The sequence below is a fragment of the Bos indicus genome, chromosome 17 (assembly GCF_029378745.1).
Source record: "Bos indicus isolate NIAB-ARS_2022 breed Sahiwal x Tharparkar chromosome 17, NIAB-ARS_B.indTharparkar_mat_pri_1.0, whole genome shotgun sequence".
Classification (NCBI taxonomy): domain Eukaryota; kingdom Metazoa; phylum Chordata; class Mammalia; order Artiodactyla; family Bovidae; genus Bos; species Bos indicus.
The window spans coordinates 65,032,283-65,058,339 of record NC_091776.1 but is presented as its reverse complement, the minus strand read 5'-3'; the positions used below and the strand labels follow the sequence as shown (position 1 = coordinate 65,058,339).

The 26,057-nt window shown below is 42.0% G+C and overlaps 1 protein-coding gene across 1 annotated transcript; it reads left to right on the top strand.

Moving 5' to 3' along the window:
* The first annotated feature begins 2,647 nt into the window (after positions 1–2,647).
* PIWIL3 (piwi like RNA-mediated gene silencing 3) lies at positions 2,648–24,937 on the top strand. The gene is made up of 20 exons (XM_070768936.1): positions 2,648–2,654; positions 3,024–3,152; positions 3,766–3,980; positions 4,767–4,885; positions 5,610–5,690; positions 6,523–6,720; positions 8,691–8,802; positions 12,772–12,898; positions 13,113–13,230; positions 13,716–13,836; positions 13,948–13,963; positions 14,812–15,088; positions 15,788–15,843; positions 19,731–20,038; positions 20,170–20,273; positions 21,218–21,288; positions 21,722–21,875; positions 22,679–22,801; positions 23,648–23,801; positions 24,475–24,937. Exons 1-20 carry the CDS (start codon positions 2,648–2,650, stop codon positions 24,589–24,591), a joined length of 2,607 nt encoding a protein of 868 aa, XP_070625037.1. The 3' UTR covers positions 24,592–24,937.
* The last annotated feature ends 1,120 nt before the right edge of the window (positions 24,938–26,057 follow it).

The window sequence follows — 26,057 nt, the reverse complement described above, 5'->3', positions numbered from 1 at the left end:
AAAAAAAAATCCCAGGCAACAGTGCAGAGATGTCTAACATGACTGTGTTCTTTAAAGGCCTCTCCCCTTCAGGGCCATCGGATTCAGGACAGCGATGACCGGCAGGGCCAGAGTTCACGCCCGAGGCAGACGGCGGGATACACCACCCTCGGAGCCCGCTCAGCCCGAGGCGGCGAGGGGACACCCAATGCCTCCAGTGCCCAGGACAGACCCACCACTGAGCTTCGCTGACTTAGTGAGACGCGGCACAGCGGTGAGCTCCCTCACGTTGTTCTCTTTATGCAAAAGATGCTGCCTTTCCAGAAAAGAGGGAGATTGGTGGCTCAGCCGTACAGCTCCTCTCCTGCTATGGAGTTCGCTCCTGCTGAGAGAGAGCAGACAGAAACTCATGAGAAAAGTCGGACTCTGTGGTTGGGCTGCCCGTGTGGGTAGGCTTTGTCTCCACTGCTTGCTTCCCTTTCTCGTGTGTATCTTCACAGGTGCACACAGGCTTTCTTCCAACCCTGAGTGGATGGAAAGGCACCCAGATCCCTTGGCCTCAGCCAGTGACTCCTCTTTGGGGAGTGACCTCAATGCGGGCGATTTTATTCAAGCGTGTGAACAGACTGAGTTGGACAGAATTTCCTGTTTTGTTTAAAACTTGGTATCCCTGCTGTTCCGAGGCATTTCGGTCTTCTCTTATCCCCTGTCCTCTTTGTGTGCTGAGGAGAGGCGGGGTGGGTCTGGCTTTTACAACCTCTGATTGAATCTGGGGCTGGCCCAGCAGTCCCATGACCCCAGTAGTCCCATTCTTTCTCCTCCAGGACTGTTGATCCCCTATCCTCTCCCCCTGCTGCCTGCTCTGTCCCTCCTCTGGCTCCTCCTCCATCTTCATTTTCAGCCTCCAACATCAGCTTCTATGTCACTAAGACAAATACAGCACCCAAGCAGAACTTCAGTGCTGTCTTCACTGAATCTCCGCATCCTGGCCTTGGCCCCTTACCTGAGACCCCAGGGCACGGGCTCTGCTCCTGCCTGAGGTCCCTTAGCCAACTCTCCATCCCCTGAATCTCTCTTTCTTATCTCCTGAGTCCTAGGTCATTCCCATCTGCCTACAGCCGGCTGAGCTGACTCCCACCAACAACAATCCTCTCGTGGGTTCCGCTTTCCCCATAGTTAACTTTCTTTCTCTTCTCATCAGAGAAGTCTGGTGTCTACTCCAAACACCAGCCCTTATTTCCGCCTTGTCTCTTTGCTCCAGCCAGGGGTCTCCCCATCCCTCTGCTGAAAAGGCTCTGGTCAGGCCTTCCTAGTATCCTCTACTTTGTCACTTCTCCAGGTCAGTCCTCCGAGGTCTTGCCTATGGCTCATACTTGGAACTGTTGAGCCCTCTTCTCTCCTTGGTCATCTCCTTGTGTGGTGGTCCTGTCACTGCACACCCTTGGCTCTCTGCTGACTTCATTAGCCACTGCTGTAAGCTTCCCTTGGCTGGGTTCTCCTCCTGTGCTGTTGAAATGCCCAGGACCTAATCCTTGGGCCTCTTCTCTGTGATCCGTGCGCTCACACCCTTGGTCATCTTATCCGTATCATGGCTGTAAGTGTGATCTGGCAAGTGGACAGGTTCCCATGTTTATATCTCCAGCCAGACCCTTCTCCTACACAAAGGAACATCCCCGTGGATGTCTCACATTCTTGATTTGCCCTCCCAGACAATCCCTAACTACTTCACTTGGTGAAATCCCCTTCTTCCAGTTGTTGAGGCCGAAACCTTCGATGTATCCTCTCTTGACCTCAAACCCTTCACAGAAACCACCAGGAAGTACTGCCGTCCCCTCTGGACTTGCAAAAAAAAAAATCCAGTCTTTGATAATTTCTCACCCCCTCTCTATTACTACCCCACCAGCGTCCCTGGCTGGACCCCACGAATGGCCTCCTAACTCATCTTGCTTTTGCCCTGGTCTCACCCTCAGCCTGTTCCCAGCATCGAACCAGATATCTTGGGTTCACGTTCAGCCCACGCCCTGTAAGGGCTCCTGTCTCCTCAGAGTCGGAGGCGAATCCCTTCAGTTGGCCACCCTTCCACTGCCCCTCTGAGTCCTCCTGCTTCTCCTTCCCCAGTTCGTCTCGCTCTTCCCTGAGCTTTTCTTCCTTAGGAGGTTTGCTCTTTCTTCCACCTGAGGTTTGTGTAGTCTGTTAACTCGCTGCCTCCGAGTCTTTGTTGCAGGGTCAACTTCTCGCTGAGGCTCTGTCCCCCATGAGTCAAGGCAACCAGCCTCCTTCACACCCCACCTTTCCAGGATTTTTCATACTTGGCTTCCTCCTACTTTTTTTTAATTTCCCCAGCAATTATCATAGTCATGCTTTGTAAGTTAATTGTTGATTTATTTTCTGTCACTGGAATATGAGCTTTTCAAGGATGCCCTGGTACATGCATTATGGTACATGGCAGGCATATGACAGCTTTTGGATGATAGTTGAACATATGGATAACATTACTCTATCTCCCCAAAACATGCAGGCTCAGCAGCCTCGTCAAATCCAGCCTAGACTCCAGTCATTGACAGGTGTTAGACACGTGGCTGAGGCTGGACCACCAGCAGGAGCAGAAGCGACGTCTCAGCCTTCAGGTAAAAAGAGGGAGGAAGAAAGATTCGGTGAAGGGCAGAGAATGTTTAGTACATGACGGGGTTAGTCGCTCAGTCGTGTCTGACTCTTTGTGATCCCATGAACTATAACCCACCAGGCCCCTCTCTCCATGGGATCCTCCAGGCAAGAATATTAGACCAGGTTGCCATTTCCTTCTCCAGGGAATCTTCCTGACCCAGGGATCGAACCTGGGTCTCCTGCATTGGCAGGTGGATTCTTTACCACTGCGCCACCAGGGAAGCCCTCTTTTCTGGTGACCCATTGCTAAGTAATGTTTGGTTCCTTTGCTATCTTTTCTACCTCAAAAAAATCTTAGTAGCTGGGGTATAATATTGTCCTTTCTAGTTACATTTCCTTTTTTGTGTAAATTAACAACTGTTACGCTTGTTTGTACATAGAAGAACTTAAACCGGCATCTGAATCACAGGAATCCTTGCTGAGGAAGAAGAGGGATGTTGGTAGAGATTATCGAGACTTTGTGGTAAATACTCGGCAGAATTTGGTCCACGTTAGAGAGTCGACAAAGGGTATGCTGGCAATTAACAATACAATGTTATGGAGTTGTTTAAGTGTCTATGATGCTTTTATACTGTCATTTTAAGTGGAGGTACTCTCTCACCTTCTTACATTTTATAATAACATTCACTTTTGCAGAAATTAAGACTTACTTTAGAGTCCTGGAGGTACTCATTTTCCTCTCTTCCTTTTATAGACACTAAGATAGAATGACCCAGTTCTTTGGTTGTGCTGAGATATACTGATTAATAAACTGCACCCCCCCCCAAAAATAAACATTATTACATACAGTGGCTCCCCTCCCCCAATCCCCAGCTTTTGGGACATTTGTGCTGCAGAGGTTTTCTTTTCATATTTCTGTTACATAATGAAATATATCTGTTAAATACCTGTATTTAAATACCTCTGTCCTTGAACTTCCTAAGTGTGGGCTTGCATAAGGACTTAGCTAAACTCATGTGAGGGATTCTGGATGCCAGGGATATATAACTGCTTATGTCTTTTGCTGACCACCTCCCTTGTTGGATCTAACTCTGGCTCTCAGTATCGTGGTGTCCAGATCGTCTGTTTGGGGTCTGATCAGCCGGACTATCTCATGACTGCCACGTGATTCCATTTTCCCAGGCACGCAAGGTAGCCCGGTAATGCTATTTTCGAATCATGTCCGGCTCAAGTCTTGCTCTCAGAGGCATTTATACAAGTACAACGTCATCTACACGCCAGACATAGAGGATGGACGCAAACGGGAAGCTTTACTCTCTGAACTTGAAAAGTTACTGGGAAACCGTTGTATATACGATGGAAACTCTTTGCTGTTACCTCACTCGCTAGGGGAAACGGTTAAGTAGTATTCTACGTCTTCCTACATTCTTCTGCTACATCTGCAGTAGTATTCTACATTGTTCTTCTTTCCCATTTTTCACTCTAGAGTAGCCAAACTCTCACCATTCCTGTGCAACAGTTTGTGGAGAAATCCTAAACACTCCTTGCCCACAGGACTTGTAACTAACCCACGTACCATGTTTAATTTTCACTGACACGCTCTAGTGTCTCATCTTACTGCTTAAACTGAGTTTATTTGACATAAAGGTAAAATAAAACTTTTACCTTTTCTGATGGCACAGTATGTTTCAAATGCTGATACTGAAGCTGGATAATGGCAACCCACTCCAGTATTCTTTCCTGGGAAACCCCATCGACAGAGGAGCCCTCGAGGGCTGGAGTCTGTGGGCTCGCAAAAGAGTCAGATAAAACTGAGCAACTGAACAGCAACAACAACAATTTTTAAAATTCCTTGTTCCCTCCTCTTTTTTTTAAGCAGGAAAAAAAAAAAAAAAAACCATTAGGAGAAGAATTTACTGTTTTGTCCTATAAACTTCTCCGGTAAAGGGTCAACTAATTCATAGGAACTTGCTTAAATGAAAGTTTTGACTTGAACATTTAATTCTGACTCTTCTCTTTGGTCTTGCCCATCCCACTTTTTGCCTGCGTCTGCCTATCTGTGGGAGAGACTGATCCTTGCACTTGTGCTGTGCTGGGCAGCCAAGTGACAATTTGATCTGTCACATGGTGGAGCTTAGTTTCCTTGGAAGAACTAAAGGAATTTTTTTTTTTCTTCCTCTCAGAAAAAGGAAGTGGTCAGCAAGTTGAAAAATGAACCTGTGAAGATAACCTTCGAGCTCTCCAGAGAACTCCAGACCACTTCTCCAGACTGCCTCCGCTATTACAACATTCTCTTTAGAAAGTATGTAAGCGTGTTTCCTTCGGATTCAGTTGACGCACACTACTCTGTGTCAGCGACGCTGCACACAGCCAGTTGCTTCTAGCATTTTGAGTTCTTGACAAGTCCCACATTCTGAGAGGGTGAAGGATCTTCGAGATGAAATGACACTGCAGCTTTAGCAAGGCATGTGCAAATGCCATGGGTTTCTTCAATATTCCACTTCCTGCCCACCTCCACTTTCCCTTTCGGGGACCTATCTAGAAGAAGTAATAGACATCAACTATGCATATCCCTGCTTATTTCTTTCTAGAGAAAATATACTTGTTTTCTGTTCTAGACTCACTATAATGAACAATTAGTCAAAATTAAAACTTGGAACACATAGACTACAAAAGATGTTTTGATTCATTTCTAGGAATGAAGGACATGCTGATGGCCTTTCCATGTTATACTGTTTTATATTACGAAAGAGAAAATTTGAGGTTAAATTAACTTCAGGATTCACCTCAGTAATGTATTAATAACTTACTTGTTATTAATAGTCATTATCAGGCGTTTTATGTTGTTAGTATAAAGAAAACCACGGACAGGTCGTTTCCCTCTCTAATGCATCCTTATGTGTGTTAACAAAGGCTTACTGATACTTCACTTTCAACAAAAGCTACGCTTCCAATTCTTATGTGTGTTAACAAATGCTTACTAATATTCACTGCACTTTCAACAAAACCTATTCTTCCATTTCTAGAATGTTGGAGAAGATGGATTTGAACCAAATTGGTCGCAACTATTACAATAAAAATAAGAAGACGGAGTTCAACGAGTATAGGTATGTATGAAGTGGTCTATGAAGTGCAGAGTTTCACATTCTGTAGACCTAATCATAGAAACTTTTGAGAAAGTTGCTCATCTGAACTGGTGTATGATTTCCAAGTGATCTTTTAAATACTATCCAATGACTGTGAACAACTAAGTTACAACTGAATTTATAATTTAAACTTAAAAATTTATTTACCCTAAAAATTCCTAGCATGGTAAGCATAAACTTTTAAGATGGTCAGTTATTGTATAAACTTTAGGAAATCAATCATCTGAAACTTGGATAATTTCTCTGAAATTACAGTCAATCCAACACTTGCCTCTATGTGCATCTATTACTTATTGGTATATGTGTATATAATTTACATATTATAATCATATATATTCTCACATGAGTATGCTGCTGCTGCTAAGTCGCTTCAGTCGTGTCTGACTCTCTGCGACCCCATAGACGGCAGCCCACCAGGCTCCGCCGTCCCTGGGATTCTCCAGGCAAGAACACTGGAGTGGGTTGCCATTTTCTTCTCCAATGCATGAAAGTGAAAACGGAAAGTGAAGTCACTCAGTAATGTCCGACTCTTCACGACCCCATGGACCTATATATAATAGTTTAAGGCTGCAAGTGGTAATAAAAATGATTTAACAAAGACGTATTACTTCTAACTAGCACATCTGGTAAAAGTCTGTATTTGAAAGTCCTTCAAAAGATCAGTGATTATTAAAAATAAGAGACTAAAACTGACAGCAACAGTGTGCATTTTAGACGGCGAGTTTAGGTCCCCTACCGCTTGGTTTTATGTCCAGAGCTGGGATCTTGACACCCACACCTAACTTGTTTGCAGGTTGGAAATATGGCCTGGCTATGTTACTTCTATTCTTCCATATGAAACTGGTCTTACTCTCTGTGCTGATGTGAGCCACAAACTGCTCCGAATGGAAACTGCTTATGACTTAATATCACACACTCGTGAAAAAGCCAGAGGAGAAGATGCCAAAGAGAAAATTCTTAGAAAATTAGTTGGGTCATCTGTTCTTACAAAGTAAGTCTGCTTTTTGAAAACCTATGCCATCACTTTTACTTTTTTTCATTAGAGATGTTCCTAGGATTTTAAAATGATTAAATGTTGACATTCAGAAGCAGAAATAGCATGAAAATGGTAAGAATTGTTAGATACTTTTTCTCACCGAGTTACACAGCATAGAAGTATGTAAGAATGTAAGAAGTCAATTGTAATACTGTGCAGTCCCTGCATGTCCTCCTGTTAATTCGGTCGTTGGCTCTGAATCCTTATTGCACATGAGGGTGTGTATGCTTCTTCCAAATTTATTTTCCTTTCTCTTTGTCTATAGCTATTTTAAAAAATTTGTGCTCAATTATATTCTAGCAAATTTCCATTTGAAGGAAGTTTTTGTTTTTAATCTCCCTCTACACCAGAAATCTTAAGTTGATAAGTGGACATTTTGACTAAGTAAGTTTAAAACCAATCTTAAGAAGACCAGAGCTGGAAGGCCGTACTTCCTAATTTCAAACCTTATTATGAAGCTACAGTAATCAAGACAGTGTGATGCTGGTGTAAGGATAGACATAAACGTCAGTGAAACAGAATAAGGAATCCATGTGTTTAACCCTCACTATTAAAGTCAGTTGACTTTTTGACAAGGGTATGAGGACAATTCAGTCAAGGAAAGAATAGTCTTCTTTTCAACACCTGTTGCTGGGGTAGCTGTATATTTACCTGCCTCTTCATCATAGGATATACAAAATCAATTCAAATTTACTAAAAAATTAACTCAAAATAGACCTAAATAAAAACTTTAAAAGAAAACATGAGTAAATGATTTGAGTTATGCAAAAACCTAATTAGAAAAGTCGCCAAAAGCACAAGTGATGCCAAAAAAAAACAAACAAAAAACCCAAATTGGACTTAACCAAATACAAAATGTCCTTAAAGAACACTGTCATAAAGGTGAACAGACAGCTGGCAGAATGGGGGAAATATCTGCAAATCTATGTAGTAAACAATTTGCGTCTAGAAGCATAAAGAATATTTACAACTCAATATTGAAAGAAACTTGAGTTTAAAAAATGAGCAAAGAGTCTGAATAGACATTTCTCCACCTAGAATATACAAATGGCCAATAATCACATGAAAAGATGCTCAGCATCATTAGCTATCAGGGAAATGCAAATTCAAACCACAATGAAATGCTACTTCCTGTCTAACTAGGTTAGCTAAAATTGAAAAAGAAAGATGTTAAAAAGTGTTGGCAAGGATGTGGAAGAATTGGAACCAACCATCATGCACTTGGTATGGCCTCGCTGAAGAGCCTGTCATTTCCTCAGTATGTGAAGTATAGCATTACCATATGACCCAGCAGTTCTAGTCCTAGAGTAGAAATAAAACCGTGTCCACCAAAATTGGTGTATGAATATCTACACCACCACTATTCACAACAGACTGAGTGTAAACCACCCAAATGTTCATCACCTGGTAAATGGATGAACACAAGTGTGGTATGTCTATACAAGGGTATATTATTTGTCAGTAAAAAGGAAGGAAGTAGCAATACATGCTGCAGTGTGACTGAACCCTGAAGAAACCCAGTCAGGGTGTCTCGTATAATTCAATTTATATGAAATGTGATGAGTAGGCCAACACATAGGGGCAGGAGGTAAGCTCGTGGTGGTTTAAGGTCTGGGTGGAAAAAGGGGGTGACTTAGAGTTAAGTATAACTTATAGTAAAGTATAGTTAAGCTCATAGTTAAGGTGTTTCTTCTTTGGTTGATGAAAATATTCTAAATGTATCTAAAATGGATGCATGACTCTGTGAATATACTAAAACCCACTAGATTTCACACTTACATGAGTGAATTGCATGTTATATGAATTAATCTTAACAAAGCTGATACATCCTACAATTAGAGTAGGATTTTAAACCACTTCCTTTTTATATGGTTCCATGCACTAAAGTCAGGAATAATACCATATGTTCCATGATTATTCTGCAGGTATAACAACAGAACCTACAGAGTGGATGATATTATTTGGGAGATGTCTCCCAGCTCTACATTTACCAAATCAGATGGCAGTGAAATCTCCTTTGTAGACTACTACAAGGAGGTATGAAATTTTCTTTAAATGCATTCATCTTAAAAATTTTTCCTATTATATAGTTAAGTATAAGTCTCAAGTCTTATTTAGATGTACTGCTACTGCTACTGCTAAGTCACTTCAGTCGTGTCCGACTCTGTGTGACCCCAGAGATGGCAGCCCACCAGGCTCCCCCGACCCTGGGATTCTCCAGGCAAGAACACTGGAGTGGGTTGCCATTTCCTTCTCCAATGCATGAAAGTGAAAAGTGAAAGTGAAGTCGCTCAGTCATGTCCAACCCTCAGTGACCCCATGGACTGCAGCCTACCAGGCTCCTCCGTCCATGGGATTTTCCAGGCAGGATACTGGAGTGGGGTGCCATTGCCTTCTCCGATTTAGATGTACATTTGTATATATTTGTGTATAAGCTTGCTCCCTTTGGGTCTTTGTAGCTTGGCTCATAGCAATTATCCATGTATTCCAGTGCCTTGTCTATAGGGTAAAGTCACATAATTAGAATGGCTCCAAGATGGCCCTCCCGGTCAGTTTTAGATGTGGCTGTGGTGGTTTTAAATACGTAGATGAGCTGTTAGGTAGAAAATAAAATATAGTAGAACTTCAGAAATGAGAACGTTACGGAGGAGCTTCAGCCCTACACGACTTGGTTCAAAAAGAATGACCAACTGCAATCTGAAATGATTATCTGCCTGTTATGTGTTAAATCTCTTAATTCATGGATTCCTCTATTTTTAATTTAAGTGCTCACAAAGACATAAACTGAGGCCAGTTGGTGAGGTTGGTTTTCTAGTTTTGGCTCATAAAAGAAAGATAATTAAAGGCATGGTAGATATATGTGACAAATGGAAAGAATTTATAAATGGATGATTTTTTAAAAGTTATAAATTGACACTTAAAGAGCCTGTATTATACTGGGACCCAAAGCTACTTGGAATTTGTATGTACATAGCCCTCTGACGTCCCTTCAAGGGTTGGTTATTATGACATCTTCATTTGTGTTTCACACTTATTGCTAGTTCATTTTGATCCCTAAAGCATTTAGTGAATGCCTATTATATATCTTGGGTATACATTAGTAAGACAATTGAGTTCTCACTCTCAAGGGACTTGCATTCTCAGACAGAGAGGTGATGAAAGAAGAAAACTATTCTAATAGTTACAAGGGATATGGAGACAATTAAAATTGGGTGGCATTGTGGAGAGTGTCTCTGGCTACTTGGTTTGCATATTCTTCAAAAGCTCCTCGGAGAAGCTGATACCTAATGTCAGCAAGGAGCAAGCTCGGTGTGGATGAAGGAAAAGAGATGGTATAAAGACACTATTTTCAGGATGGGCATGGTGTATCCAGAGCCCAAACAAGGGTGGAGTGTTCTTGAGAGAACCTGGATGTTATCGTCCAGTCAACGTATGCAGATATTTGTAAGATATCTCGTCTAATGTACAGAGAATGGGCTGCTGCTGCTGCTAAGTCACTTCAGTCGTGTCCAACTCTGTGCGACCCCATAGACGGCAGCCCACTAGGCTCCCCTGTCCCTGGGATTCTCCAGGCAAGAACACTGGAGTGGGTTGCCATTTCCTTCTCCAATGCATGAAAGTGAACAGTGAAAGTGAAGTCACTCAGTCGTGTCCAACTCTTCGTGACCCCATGGACTGCAGCCTACCAGGCTCCTCTGTCCATGGGATTTTCCAGGCAAGAGTACCGGAGTGGGGTGCCATTGCCTTCTCCAAGAGAATGGGCTTCGTGGGGGTAAAAATGGAGGAAGGTAAGCCCGTGAGAAGGTTATTAAGTCAGTTAACTTACATGGTGCTTGGTCTGGAGTACGGTGGGAGAAGTATGGAGAGGACATAGTGAAGGCTTGGATGTGATAAGCGGTGGAAAGAGGTGACCGAAACGTAACCCTTTGGGCTTTATCTGAGGAAGTGAGTGGAGGGTGGCGTTATTGACTGAAATGGGGGACTCTGTGGGAGGAGCTGGTTTGGAGACTGTTCTGGGATAAGATAGGCACTGATGGAGTTGCAAACTGAAATATCACTGAGTTCATTTTAAAAGGTTTGCTTCTGGCTTGAATACTTCTGGCTCTTAAAGGCTCAGAGATCCCATCTGTTACCACTTTGTGGCTCTACCATCTTAACAAGTGGACTCCAAGGTTTGGATGTTAGAAGAGAGCTAGAAGCAGCTTACTGGCTCTTAGGTCCCTTAGGCTGAAAGTTGTAGGCTGACGTGCTACTTGTGAAAATTCATACTTGTGAAAATTCAGTCCTATAGCCTGAACCTAACTCAACGAACAGTTCTCTTCCATGCACAGATGTGGTGAGCTCAATATCATTTCTCTGCCAAATTAAAGCATGCTCTCTGGGCCTGTTGATAAGTTTGGAGTCACAGGGTGTACAGCCTGGAGTTTTCATTTTGGAAACAAGCTCCTTTTGAAGTTCCCAGAAGCTTAAACGCCAGTGAGTGAAAGTGAAAGTCGCTTGGTTGTGTCCGTCTCTTTGCAACCCCATGGACTATACAGTCTATGGAATTCTCCAGGCCAGAATACTGGAGTGGGTAGCCTTTCCCTTCTCCAGGGGATCTTCCCAACGCAGGGATCAAACCCAGGTCTCCTGCACTGCAGGCAGATTCTGTACCAGCTGAGCCACAAGGGAAGCCCAAGAACACTGGAGTGGGTAGCCTATCCCTTCTCCAGCGGATCTTTCCGACCCAGGATCGAACTGGGGTCTCCTGTATTGCAGGCGGATGCTTTACCAACTGAGCTACCAAGGAAGCCTTTAAATGCCAGATGGTACCACAATTCATGTGGCTAACTCATTACTGATGAGGACCTTGCTAACAAGCAGCTTAAGAACAAAATCTATGAAGAACCTCCACTTTGGGTTGGGAATACAGGCACCCTGTTGTACAAGAATTTTCTGCCTTCAGGATAGGAACTTCTGTATGTGATGTCTTAGAAGATGCCTTTCCTTACTGGCCATGAAATTAAAAGACGCTTACTCCTTGGAAGGAAAGTTATGACCAACCTAGATAGCATATTCAAAAGCAGAGACATTACTTTGCCAACAAAGGTTCATCTAGTCAAGGCTATGGTTTTTCCTGTGGTCATGTACGGATGTGAGAGTTGGACTGTGAAGAAAGCTGAGTGCCAAAGAATTGATGCTTTTGAACTGTGGTGTTGGAGAAGACTCTTGAGAGTCCCTTGGACTGCAAGGAGAGCCAACCAGTCCATTCTAAAGAAGATCAGTTCTGGGTGTTCATTGGAAGGACTGATGCTGAAGCTGAAACTCCAGTACTTTGGCCACCTCATGCAAAGAGTTGACTCATTGGAAAAGACTCTGATGCTGGGAGGGATTGGGGGCAGGAGGAGAAGGGGATGCCAGAGGATGAGATGGCTGGATGGCATCTCTGACTCGATGGACTTGAGTTTGAGTGAACTCTGGGAGCTGGTGATGGACAAGGAGGCCTGGAGTGTTGCGATTCATGGGGTCGCAAAGAGTCGCACACAACTGAGCTACTGAACTGAACTGAACTTCCTTACTGGAAGCAGGGCTAAGGATTTAGGGCTAATAAACAAGGAGGAATTCTGGGAATAGATGTATAACTGCCACTCTAAAAAGTGGCCAGGGCTTTTTTGTTCCCTGTTAGTAACGGGGATCCTCTTAAAAGTTCTCAGTGTGTTTTAGAAAGTTTCAAGGCATGACTGTGGTGAGAAATACATACTCCAAGAGCCTCTCACCAAAAAGGGTAGCACGATGATTCCATTGTTTGGTGGGTGTCCTGCTCTCCTTGGCCATCAGTGATCCCTGGGACATCAAATCAAGAGAACATTTAGAATATTTTTGGTGCTTTCTTGAACTTGGGGAAACTGTATCACCACACCTCTGGGCCTCCAATTGTGACCTGAAAATATACCTTTGCACCTATTTACGTGACATTACTGAGGTTTTGCTAACGGTCATGCCAGTGTTCGTTCTTCTGTTCAACAGCGGTATGGTACAGTGGTCACTACCTTAAATCAACCACTTTTGATCACCAAAGGCAAATGGAAAAAGAGCCGACAGGACACACCTCATCAGCCTATCATGCTGGTTCCTGAGCTGTGCCACCTGACAGGTACTGCGGATTTATCCCATCTTCATAAAAGACACCCTTTCTTTAAAGTCACCAATATTACTTTACAGCCTTTTTAATAAGATTCCACATGACCCAGACCTGTGTTCTCTCTGATTTCCTCCTTCTTCCGGACACAATAGTTAAGTCTCTTCTAATACAAATCTATTCTTGCTTGTTCAGCATGTTATCGTTCAGATTTTTTTTTTTTTTAAAGGCTTAACGGATGACATGCGTAAAGACTACAGAATGATGAGAGACTTGTCCACCCACACGAGGATGGATCCTGATAGAAGGCAGCATAAACTGCTCACATTTATGGATGCTTTAAGAAAGTAAGTGCTTGGGAATTCCGTGGCGATCCAGTGGTTAGGACTCTGCTTTCACTGCTGAGGACGCAGGTTCAACCCCTGGTTGGAGAACTAAGATCCCACAAGCCGTGTGGAGTAAGTGCTACTTTTCTGTGTGGGAGTATGAAGTAAAGACCTGTGTGGGTCACTTGGCATCTCAGATTTATTCAATTAAACAGTGATGATGGGGAAGAAAATTATATTTGGGAGGAGACGGGGGAGGGAAGGGCAACTATTTTTTTCTGTCATTGTGAGGGTGAGACTGAAATAGATTCTAAGTGCCCGCACAAATGTGAGAACAAAGACAGGACTGTTGCAGAGTTTAGGGAGTTTATTGGCGGCATCTTGACACAAAGGACAGGCAATGAGGATCTTTAGATGAGAGCAACACTGACTTGTGTTTTGCAAATGGATAATTATCTTTGCTTATTTTCTTGGGTTTGGTCATGTGGAAATGTCTTTTCTTTCAGAAATAATACTGTGCAGAAGGAGCTTCGAGACTGGAATTTGGAACTCGAGGAGGGGTTTTTGTCCTTTTCTGGAAGAACTCTGCAAGATGTAAGAATTCACCAAGGAAGAAGGATGGTAAGAGCTTCATAATTGTCATGTCAGAATTGGGTCAAATTACTAACAACCCAAAGAGGGACTAACTTGGTCGTGTCAATAACTCTTTCCAGACTACCTGTCCTTTCTCTATGAGAGGACAAGTCAGCATTCGGTAAAAATGCATGTAACATGCTTGGCATATAGTAAACTCATATGTGTTATATATTATATCTTTGTTATTAATAGTATTGTGTACATTCTCTTGTGGCACAATAATCTATCAAATGTATCCTTAGAGAGTCACAATATCCTTAAAAGTCAAATATCTAAAATCAAAATAACCCAGAATTGCTCATGGTAGAACTCCAGTGTTACTAACCTATATCTTGAAAAATAGCTAATACATTAGATCAGCTGCTGAAGTCTACAATGGACAAAGATTTCCTTGAGATTGCTTTTTTAAGTCAATGTTTAATACTCCCAGTAATCTCATCTCAGTTGTTTGTGATTTCATAGATCCATACACTTAAAAATTTTTTATTTGGCTGTACTGGATCTTAGTTGCAGCATGAAAAATCTAGTTCCCTGACCTGGAATCGAACCTGAGCCCCTGGCATTGGGAGCAGAGACTCTTAACCACTGGACCACCAGGGAAACCCCAATCCATGCAGTTTGAATATTTGTCTCATGCAGTCTGGTGTTACCTGTTCTTATCCTTCAGCATTTTGAAAACACATCATAATGGCAGCAGAAAGCAAGTGGCTTGTTGATTTCTTGATGTTAATGGACGTTTTTTAGAATACAATGTTTTGGAGCTTTCAAGGATCAACTAATGAATGAGAATTTCACGTTTAAAACTTGAACTCTGTCCAAGTTCTTATAACTCTGTCTTATGGGGATGGGGGAAGCAGGGCGGGGGGCGATTACGTTTTTAGCAAACATGTTTGAAAGCATGTCAGATTTTATATTAGTTATAATAAACTTATCATGACTGAAGTTTAAAATGATAATGTTTCATAGGAAATACCACAGCATTTACAATGGAAAGGGCCTTAGATGGTGTCAGTTTTTCTTTTTTAATGAATTTTATACCATGGCTTGGAATTCTCTTCCAGTTTGACAACCATAAAGCAGACTGGTCAAAAAACACAAGGGAGGCGCCATTACTTAGAGCAATGTCACTGGATCATTGGCTAATAGTCTATACTAAGGGAAATTATGAAACAGCCCTGACCTTGCAGCAGAATCTACAGAGAGTGACACCCAAAATGGGCATAACTGTGAGAAATGCAAAACTGTAAGTAGAGCAGAAATTATTTATGATTTCAAAACTGGTTGCTGGCAATCTGAACGTGGAAAGACTTCTGAAACTGTAGGACTCTGACTTGTTATCCAAACTCTAAAATGTATGTGAACAAAAAAGTAAAGTCTACTCCAGCCTGCATGTATTAAATCAGGCTCTTGGGATCTGTAGATTTCTGGCTATTGGGCTTCATCTTGAAGACATGAGAATTAGCAAGTGGATGGGGTGGAGAGGGGGAGATGGTAAAAACTAGTTTCCAGCCGTATTTCCAAAAATGGAACTTGGTTTTGTCTTAAAAACTTTCAACTGAAATGCTTATCTTGTTTTGTATCAAATACAAATACTTGTTTCATTGCTGTATAAAATCTTGTTACATGTAGCACTCTTCATTATCTTTGAAATATGAAATACTTATTTTCTAGGCTTGAAGCAGCTGATACAGTCCAATCTTACATAAGAACCTTAGAAAAACATGCTTCACAAAAAACACAGATGGTAAGTGTCTATGTGATGTGTGCCCCCTCCTTAGTGAGTGAGCTGCATTTGAATGTATTAATATCTTTGAATTGAGATGTTGCCATTGGTTTCCCAAATCAGCCAAAAAATAGAAATTTACCCCTGTAATGTAGCTCAATACAGACTTTGGGGTTTTAGCTACTACCTAATATCACTGTGTTATGCTCATTCTTTCAGGCTTGAGGACTTAGAATTTTTAAGTCTCAAACTGAAAAACACCGTAAAAATATTAGGTAATATGGATTATGGTAGTCACGTGTGTACTATTTCTCTCTCCAGCTGTAACCTGCAAAGTCTGTGATCTGGTCTCTTCCAGTGTCCTTTCTTTTGTCTGGTATTTCTCTTGGGATTTTTCCTTTTCCCCATCCGATGTCTTAGACCAAGCTGTCAAAAGTGTTGTACCTAAATTACTAAAGTTACTTCTTTTTCCTTCCTTCTTTGGGTGCCTTGTTCAAACTCATCTCACATTCTTCCTTCATCATCCAAAATGCTCCTAAAAGGGATCTTTTGTTTCTTGATCTCAAAACCAGAATATTCCTCTTATTGGCTTATCCATAGAGCCTAGCCTTCTCTCTCCTTTTAGCTTCTACTAGGGAACCTTTTAGGCTACGCTGAATGCTACCTTCTGTGAGCCACCATGCTAGCGGTAAAGAACGTGCCTGCTAATGCCGGAGATATAAGAGGCTCGGGTTCGATCCCTGGAGCGGGAAGATCCCCTTGAGTAGGAAATAGCAACCTACTATATTCTTGCTGGAGAACCCCATGGACAGAGCTACATTCCATAGAGTCACAGAGTCGGACACAACTGAAGCGACTTAGCACACATGCATGATGGCTACTTTCTGTGAGCCATTATCATACTCAAATGAAATGTCTTACTTTGGAAATCCCGTTCTTAAGTCTTGTGTGCTTGCTTCCTGTCACTGTGATTGAACACCATGCTTAATTCTTCTCTGGTGTTGTAGCCTTAAACCTTAAATGCTTAGCTAGGGCAGGGAAGCCTCTGGTGGGACTCAGCAAAGACTCACATGTTAGAATGGCATTGAAGAGGCCATGGTGGTGGGTCTGCATCCCAACTCATGACATGACTTTGTCCACTGAGCATCTGCCTGGAAAGTGAAAGACTGCCTTTCTAATTGTGGGCATGTCTTTTAAGAAAGTGTATCTGTATCTTCAATGGGAACGTGTCCCACTTTTACCCATTTATCCTGGCTTTGCTTTTTGGAACAATATCTCTTATTCAAGGTGCCCCTTAAACATTTTAAGGTATTTTTTGTTTCAGATGGTGGGGAGAACATGCCTATAATCATACACACTCCAAACAACTGGAATGACTGATGAAACAGCAACTGGAAATTATGTGCAAAATATCTTTAGGCATAATGGCACCCCACTCCAGTACTCTTGCCTGGAAAATCCCATGGACGGAGGAGCCTGGTAGGCTGCAGTCCATGGGGTTGCTAAGAGTCGGACATGACTGAGCGACTTCACTTTCCCTTTTCACTTTCATGCATTGGAGAAGGAAATGGCAACCCACTCCAGTGTTCTTGCCTGGAGAATCCCAGGGACAGAGGAGCCTAGTGGGCTGCCGTCTATGGGGTCGCACAGAGTCAGACATGACTGAAGCGACTTAGCAGCAGTAGCAGCAGCAGAAGTCTCCCTAGACCCATAACAAAGGGGAATTCATGTGTATAAGCAGGGGTGAAGCCATGTGGCTCACAAATTTCAAAGTCTGTGTGGCATTGGGTGGGTGGGGGGCCAGAACCAGTCTGTTTAAAGTAATCCACTGAATGTGATAGGAAGACATCAAGCCACATATTTTATCTAAAATTAAATGTTAACTTCCCAAATGTTAAAGTGAATTGGTGGTAATACTAGAAGAGTTCATAAGTACTCACATAGTTCGGGAATATTTTCCTTATGGCGTGTGCAGACAAAAGATTATAGATCACTATTTTAAACAGGTCATGATGAGGAAGCATAAGTGTTTGAATAATAAATTAATTCCTATAAACGTGTGAGTTGGAGGAGTAAGACAGATATACAGGAAATAAAAGCACATTTAAACTACAGATTTTTTTAAACTAGGAAGGAAAAGAAATCTAGTGAGTTAATAATTTAAGGCAAAAAGAATAAAATAACCAGCTTATGTTAATACATAATACTACCTATTCCTCAAAATCCAATATTGGCAGTAAAAATGCCAACTGTGAACACAGTGCCCATTGTTTTAAATAGAGGATCTTTTATAATTTTTCTGTTTTAAAAATGAGTACACATCAGTCCAGTGTAAAAGCTCCACTATTTTCGTGAGATTTTAAAACCTTTTTGCTTTTCATATTTTCAGACTTATAGGAAAGTACAACTCTCTTTACAACCATCATTCAGGTTTCCCAATCAGTAAATTTTGTCACATTTCTATAAACATTCTTTTTCCCTCTCTATACCTACCTGTGTTGTGCTGTGCTCAGTCTCTTCAGTCGTGTCCGACTCTTTGTGACCCCATGGACTGTAGCCCACTAGGCTCCTCTGTCCCTGGGGGTTCTCCTGGCAAGAAGACAGGAGTGGATTTCTGTGCCTTCCTGCAGGGGATCTTCCCTCCCTGGGGATTCAACCTGCATCTCTAACGTCTCCTGCATTGGCAGGCAGGCTCTTTCCCAGTAGTGCCACCTGGGAAGCCCTCTATGTCTACCCACGTATGACCATTCTTTCCTCTTCATTACACATTACTGTGTGTGTATATACACCTGTGTGTCGCTGTTCACAGCAGCTGCAGGTGTGCACATGGGTTCCCAGGTGGCTCATCCACCTGCCAGCGCAGGAGATGAAGACGACGTGCATTCAGTCCCTGGGTCGGGAAGATCCCCTGGAGGAGGAAATGGCAACCCACCCCAGGATTCTTGTCTGGGAAATCCCATGGACAAAGGAGCCTGGTGGGCTATAGTCCATGGGGTTGCCAAGAGTCAGACACAACTGAATGGATAAGCACACAGGCACACAAACGTGTGTGTATGTGTTTTTCCTCAGCCATTTATCTGATCTACACACCTAAGTCGAATTCCACCTTCATCCCCTTTTATGGCCAAATAAATTCTTTTGTTCATCCAGGGTCCCCTGAGGCACCTGACAGGCTCTTTTAGTCTTCTTTTAATCTGGGAAGTATCTTTAATCTGTCTTTGGGTTTTACGACCTTGACATCTTATATCTTTCCTAAAAATGAACTGGTTAGTATGGAGAATTATAGTATGGTTAATATTTCTCTTGATTAAATGGATTACACAGGTAATGCATTTAATAAAATCTCATACATACCCTTTCATGGGCCCTGTGGCTCAGCTGGTAAACAATCCGCCTGCAATGTGGGAGACCTGGGTTCAATCCTTGGGTTTGGAAGGTCCCCTGGCAAAGGGAAAGGCTACCCAGTCCAGTATTCTGGCCTGGAGAACTGGACTGTACAGTCCATGGGTTGCAAAGAGTCAGACAGGACTGAGCCACTTTTACTTCACCCTTTCATGTAAAAAGAAAAACTTGCTAAATCTACAATGAGAAAAGAATTGCCCTAATCTGATAATGTCTGCCAAAAACTTCTGTAAGTATCATTATGTTGAAAAGAATATATTGATGACTTTTTCCCACTAGTCAGAAACAAGTCAAGCAGGAACCTCTCTTCCTAACTGCTTAGTATCCTATTGAAGGTCCTGGCGAGAGTTTGGAACCTTGTAAATCAGGCAATTTCCATAACAACTCCCCGAATTTGTTTGCTGGTATTAGGGGGAGGGTAAAATGGGGATAATATTTCTAAGTAGACTGTTGAGATAAGTAACCAAATCAAGTAAAATGCTTGGTGAGTGCCCTACACATAGTGATCATCCATCAATGGTGACTGTCCTGATGATGCTTTAGTTCAGTCCATGTTCTTAACCCACTGTGTCGACTTTATGATAAACTCCAGGAAATCAAATGACCAGCATAGAAGCGTCTGGCAGGTTTAAGGGACTGATGCGTATTTCCAAATAATACCTCACAGCCTGTTTCTTCCATACGTTCACACTAACAATTGTTGAATGAAGTGTGATTCTAGACCCTTCACGCTCATGGACTCAGGTATCTGTTTAAACAGGCTCTACTTTGTCAGTGATCCAACGCTACGTTCCTCAACACAGCATCCATTTCCCACGTCATCCTGTTCTCGCATCTTGGGGAGTTTCACGTTTGCTTCCTTTCAAGGTCCTTTGCCTGCTGCCCACTGACAACAAGGAAATTTACGATGGCATAAAAAGATACCTGTGCATCAATTACCCAATTCCAAGCCAGTGCGTGTTGAAATGGACCTTGGATAGACCTAAGACACCAGTGACCATCGCTACAAAAATTGCTCTGCAGATGAACTGCAAGCTGGGAGGTGCCCTCTGGAAGGTGGACATAGGAGTACGTGGGGATTCTGTTGGCTTCTCTTGCTTTCATCCATCTTTGGCAGAATTTGTTAAGGTCCTATTTAAATTGTAAATTCGCTTTGTGTTCTGTTCTAACTCAATATTCTATCCTGTTTAAAACTTAAGTTGCAGAACGCAATGTTCATCGGTATCGATTGTTTCCACGATATTGAACGTCGACGGAAGTCAGTCGCGGGATTTGTGGCAAGCATCGATCCAGACCTGACGCGGTGAGTTCATCTTTGGGAGTGTTTAGTGGGGAGACCAGATGGCAGAGGCGGCCCTCATGCACGTTGCCGGCAAGATCCATGGACAGGTTGTTCTTAGCAATGTGCTTTCCTGACCTTCTGGCAAAGTTAGGCTCCCAAAACATTCTGTGTGGAAGCTTCTGGCCATTCTCTTTAGCTGCATGACAACTGCGACAAATGTGGCCACTTAAGACAATGCCCACGTGACCACGGGCTGTCCTGTGGGTCAGATGGTGGTGGTGGCAGGGCTCTCGGGGCCTTACAAGCATTTGCTACGTGTAAATCCTGAGAAGGCAGTGAAAATGTAGAGCCAGAATGCCTCACCCCATCCACCGAGTGCACATTCAGATGACGAGACAAACACACGTCATGACCGTTTATCAGCCCATCCCAAGACTGAAGTGAACAAGAGTGTAGTAGGGTTAGACATGCGAGGCAAATTGGTGATTGTCCTTGATACGCTGAGCACTGGTTACAGTATCTATTGCTGTTTTGAAGAAAACTGTTCCCTCCAAGCAGATTCATACGGATGAACTGCTGTTTAATCGATTCATAAGGATGACTCCTGACCTATGAAATATGAGGAGGAGTCTGCGGAAAACCCAGGGTTTGTACCTGGTGGAATTCAACAGTAGGAGCCATATGTATTCAAAGCATGTGTAATTTGTAGCTAATGTTAATGGCTGTTTCCATTCTATTTTACTGTTTGTATGCATTCAAAATGTTACAAAATATCTAAGATATGGGAAGAGACCAATACTGGGATCACTGCAGGGGCATGAACACACGGATCTTTAGTTGGATCCTCAGCTACTGACAGTGAATTTGCTGGGGGGTGGGGGGGGGGCATGCGTAGATTAACTTCATTATTTTGATTCTGAATTAATCTTGTTTTCCAAACTAATGGTTTGTTTTTCTCCAAACAGGTGGTTCTCTCAGTGTATCATCCAGGAGTCGGGGCAGGAGCTTGTCAAGGGGCTGACAACCTGCTTGTATAGTCAGTGTCTGGTGGAGGTTGGAGGGCCTGAGTCTGTACTGGGTGGAGGTTTTGTGCCCAGTCCCTCCCCCCGCATCCCCCTCCTCCCCCAACTCCCAGCCCAGGGACATCTGGCAATGAGTGAAGACGCTTTTGGTTTTCACAGGGGGACAGAGCTGCTATTGGCATCTAGTCTAGTGGATGGAGGTTTGGGGAGGCTGTCAAATGTCTTACCATGCATGAGACGGCAACACTTTCTGCCTCTGACCTTCACAAAGAACTGTCTGGCTCAAAATGTCCATACTCTTGTTGAGTGTGGACTAGACGGAGGACTTTAGCAGTGTCCTGAAAGCCACCACCATATTGACAGAAGAATCCAGAAGTTGTCAGAAATAGTGGCCACTTTATTCTAAAAGTCATGGTTCATTTATATGTGTTTCTGACTTCCTTTCAGCTGCCCTGAAGCTCTGGTCTGAACAAAATTCATCTCCGCCACGTTCTATCATTGTGTATCGAGATGGAGTGGGAGACGGACAGCTTCAAGCGCTCATAGATCAAGAAGTAAAACAGATGGAGTCCTACTTAGAGAACTCTTACAGAGGACAAAAGTAGGTATATACATCATGAAGTGCAGACTTTATAAGTCTTGCATTTTAGTTTGGGGGCGGGCAGGGGGTGGGGAGGAGTATCTGTAACCATTGTGGTTTGTGAATTGGAGAGCTGGACACAGCAGCCTTCAGTGGGTGGCTGGGGAGAGAACATACCTTTCTCCTAGAAGCCCTGAGTAGCAGGTGGTTTTCCCACATGGGAACCCATGAATCTTTCTCTTTATCTAATCTCCTGCCAAACCTGGATGGAGGAGGGTTTGTTAACCTCTGGTATTTTTAGCATCCATGAATACAGCCTGTCCGTACTTTGTACTTATCCAGCTTCTCGATCCTGGAGTTCTGTACATCCCAGGGCTGGGGCTTTCTCACAGTTCTCTTCTCTGGCCTCATCTGCTTGTCAGTGAAGCCTGGTGGCCAGCATAGACAGTACAAATAATTCTGACCTCGGGAGGAAAGGACCCTTCCCCTAGGATCTGAGTGGCTATGAGTCGAGACCTCCTATACTGCCTGAATCAGGCTAGTGGAGCTAAGACAGTAAAACGGGTGGGCAGAAAGCTGCCTGCCGTCTGCTGCTGCTAAGTCGCTTCAGTCGTGTCCAACTCTGTGCGACCCCATAGACAGCAGCCCACTAGGCTCCTCTGTCCCTGGGATTCTCCAGGCAAGAATACTGGAGTGGGTTGCCATTTCCCGTCTGCAGGCTCCCTTTAATGGCTCCTAAGTCTGGGCTGTTTTTGACATTCTGAATGCTTCTGAGATAACACACAGCAAGTAGTGACAAGTGATCATAATCTTTTAAGGGTCAGACTAACTTTCATCGTGGTGAAGAAACGAATAAATACCAGATTTTTTATTGAAAAGGATGGAGGGAGACTTAACAATCCATCTCCAGGAACAGTTATTGACCTAAAGGTGACTAGGACAGAATGGTAAGCCACCTTTCTTTATTTTAAAGGTTCCCTTTTATTTAAATAGTAAGAATTTTTCAAGGTTTGAATGATTTGGATGAGAAAGGAAGAATTGGCCTAAAGAGGGTTAAAAATGATTTGCGTGTTAGATGGTAACTTTTTTTGTCTTCATTTTGTTTCTCAGAATTTAAAAACCAAACAAATATACCGATCATTCTAAGATGACTCAGGTGTTACGTAGAAATGTTAGAACTTCTGGTTCACTTTGAACTTCTCAAGAAATTATGCAAATAAGAAAGTTATGCAAAACACACAGCGAGAAATAAACAGGACATTCATACCAATAGGGAGAAACGAACACAACTTGAAGAAAGGCAGAAACACTGATTCTTCTAGTAGAAGGCAGGAAAGGACTGAAGAAAACAAAGCCAGTGGAGAATAAGATAAACGTGAAGCATAACATAAGGTGATATAAACATTCAACACTGACAGTAAACTGGTTAACCTTACCGCTTACATAATTTAGGGTGTTTGAATCTATTCTGGTGACTTGAAAGACAGATACTTCTATTTTTCCCTGAATCACATTACCTATGACCACGTCTAATGTGCTATTTTGAAGCCTCTAGGCATCAGCACATATGCTTTTGAGTTTAAATCCCATGAGTGTTATTAATCCCATCAATGATTTCCCTGTCTTTTGGAGATGTGCTCTTTAGCAAGTCATCACTCAACAGTTAGGCTTCTAAATATAAAGGAAGCTTGGTAGAATGGACTTCTATAAATTAATGTTACTTCAGAGACCAGGTTTGCTACATCATTTCTCTCCTAAAATAAGCGTGAGGCCGACATGTTCTATAATTCTAGGTATGATTTTTTCATTGTGAGTCAGTCTGTGCGGGAAGGTACTGGGACTGTCACTCCTACTCACTATAACGTCATCCACGACACGCTGTACTTGAGCCCGGATGCGGTCCAGGGTCTCACTTACAGACTCTGCCACATGTACTACAATTTTTCGGTAAGTTTTTTTTTCTTCTTCTTCAGTTTGGTAGTGTGTATCTGTTATCTCAGACTCCTAATTTATCCCTCTCCCCTGCCCTTTCTCCTTTGGTCACCATGGATTTGTTTTCTGTGTCTGCGAGTCCATTTCTGCTAGGTAAATAAGTTAATTTGTACCCTGCTTTTTTAGATTCTACATATTAAGTGATGCAGTATAATACTTGTTTCTGACTTACTTCAGGTAGCATGATAATCTCTAGGTTCATCCACGTTGCCACAAATGCCATCATTTCGTTCTTTACGTCTGAGTGAGTTTTCTATCGGAGAAACATACCACGACTTTGTCCATTCCTCTCTTGGCACACACTTAGGTTGCTTCTGTGCCTTGGCTCTTATGAAGAGTGCTGCTGGAGTGCATGCATGCTTCTGAGTTAAAACTTTCTTCTTTCCTGGATCTGCACCCAGGGGTGGGATTGCTGGATCATATGCTAACTCTATTTTTGGTTTTAAGGAACCTCCATACTGTTTTCCAGAGTGGCTGTGGTATTTTTTGATACTGATTTTCCTTCACATCTGTGAAACTGTACAAAATTGAATCTACTTTTTGAAACTTGGCTATCTATAATAAATGGAAACTTAGGGGAAGTAAACATAAAGGTTAAAAAAAAATGGTTTTTTTCTTTCTCCTAAAGGGTATCATCCGAGTTCCTGCTCCTTGCCATTATGCCCATAAACTGGCTTACTTGGTGGGCCAGAGTCTTCATCAACAACCACACGAATCTCTGTCAAAATCTCTCTTTTACCTTTAACCTACAGAAGAAAGCACAATGGGATGCTGAAAAACATAATCTATACATTTATCTTCTCATGTTGCATCTGTACACCTGAAATATTTTTTCCAGATGTATGATCAGAATTTAAACCCGTTCTTGACATGGACGAGCTTCAGAGATGTTAAGCTATTTTCAACAGGATCACTAACTTAAACATGAGGCTTCTCTTCTCCAGGTGGGAGAACTGACAATGAAGTTTTTGACTCACAATTTACCTCTCAAATCTGCTACATACACTTTATGATTCAATGTGCCTGAGACCTCTACTCCAAGTAAAGCTGCTATAATTGTAAAGGTTGGGAATTAATCACATGAAGAATAAGTCTATGAACAAGTAAATTCTACTTGGAAAAATCATACCTATTTTTGAAACAACCTTTTCCTTAAGGACAGCAAAGATTTAACAGTGGCAAAATTAAATGGGAATTTGTGTTTCACATTTTGTAAGGAAGAAATAGCCTATATGTGAAACAGTTTATTCTTTGTACCCATGTAAGAATCAATTTTTTTTTTTTCTGGTGGAGCTGTAGTATGGATTTAAAAGTTGGAAGCTCAGGAACATAACATTTTGTCATTTTCCCACAAAGAAGGTAAATTAAGGGCTTTGTTAGCATTTGTTTAATTCATTCTCTTCTGCATGTTCTAAATGTGACATTATTGTGATAGCTGTACCATCATCAGAAGATAAGCTGTTTAAAGTTGTCATGTTTTTCCTGAAAGCAGACATTTTTTTCTCTCTCCACACAAACCTACCTTTAAATATACTTAAGAGACAGTAAGTGAAACTTTTATTTTCCTATACTTCTAAATGGAGTGGTATTTTTTTTTTTTTTTGAGGTGGGGTGGTTAGGGAGAATACACTGGCTTTGAATATATCCAAAAGGATATGCTTAAAGATAATATAATTGCTTTGATTATAGGTTATTCGTTTAGGTTTGAAACTGTCTTATAAGAAAATGAAAACAAGTTATTTAAATGTACTGCAGTCCAGGTAATGTCCTACCTAGCTATATTGCCAATAATGATAAATATAGGATATGGTCTCCATGATTAAAGATAACATATTCTCTTCTAAAACTAGAATTTGATTTATGATAATACATTTATGGTAGCAGGTTTCTAGAGATCTACAGAAATCACTTGGAAGGAACAAATTCAAAGTAATAACTTTCTGAATGTTTCCTATAAATGCAATACAAATATCATTTATTTGTAACACTATAATTTCTAGACTCATACACTTAAAATGTGACTCAATAAAGGTATTCATGTTAAAATCATTGAATTCAATCTTGTTATTAAAAATATATGCTGGTCTTAGGCTTCTTAATCTACTGATTAGAAAAAAATTGTTGCTTTTCTAAGATTAATAGAAATATTGTGACCAGGACACTATCTGATTTTATTAGCCTACTGCTGCTGCTGCTAAGTCACTTCAGTCA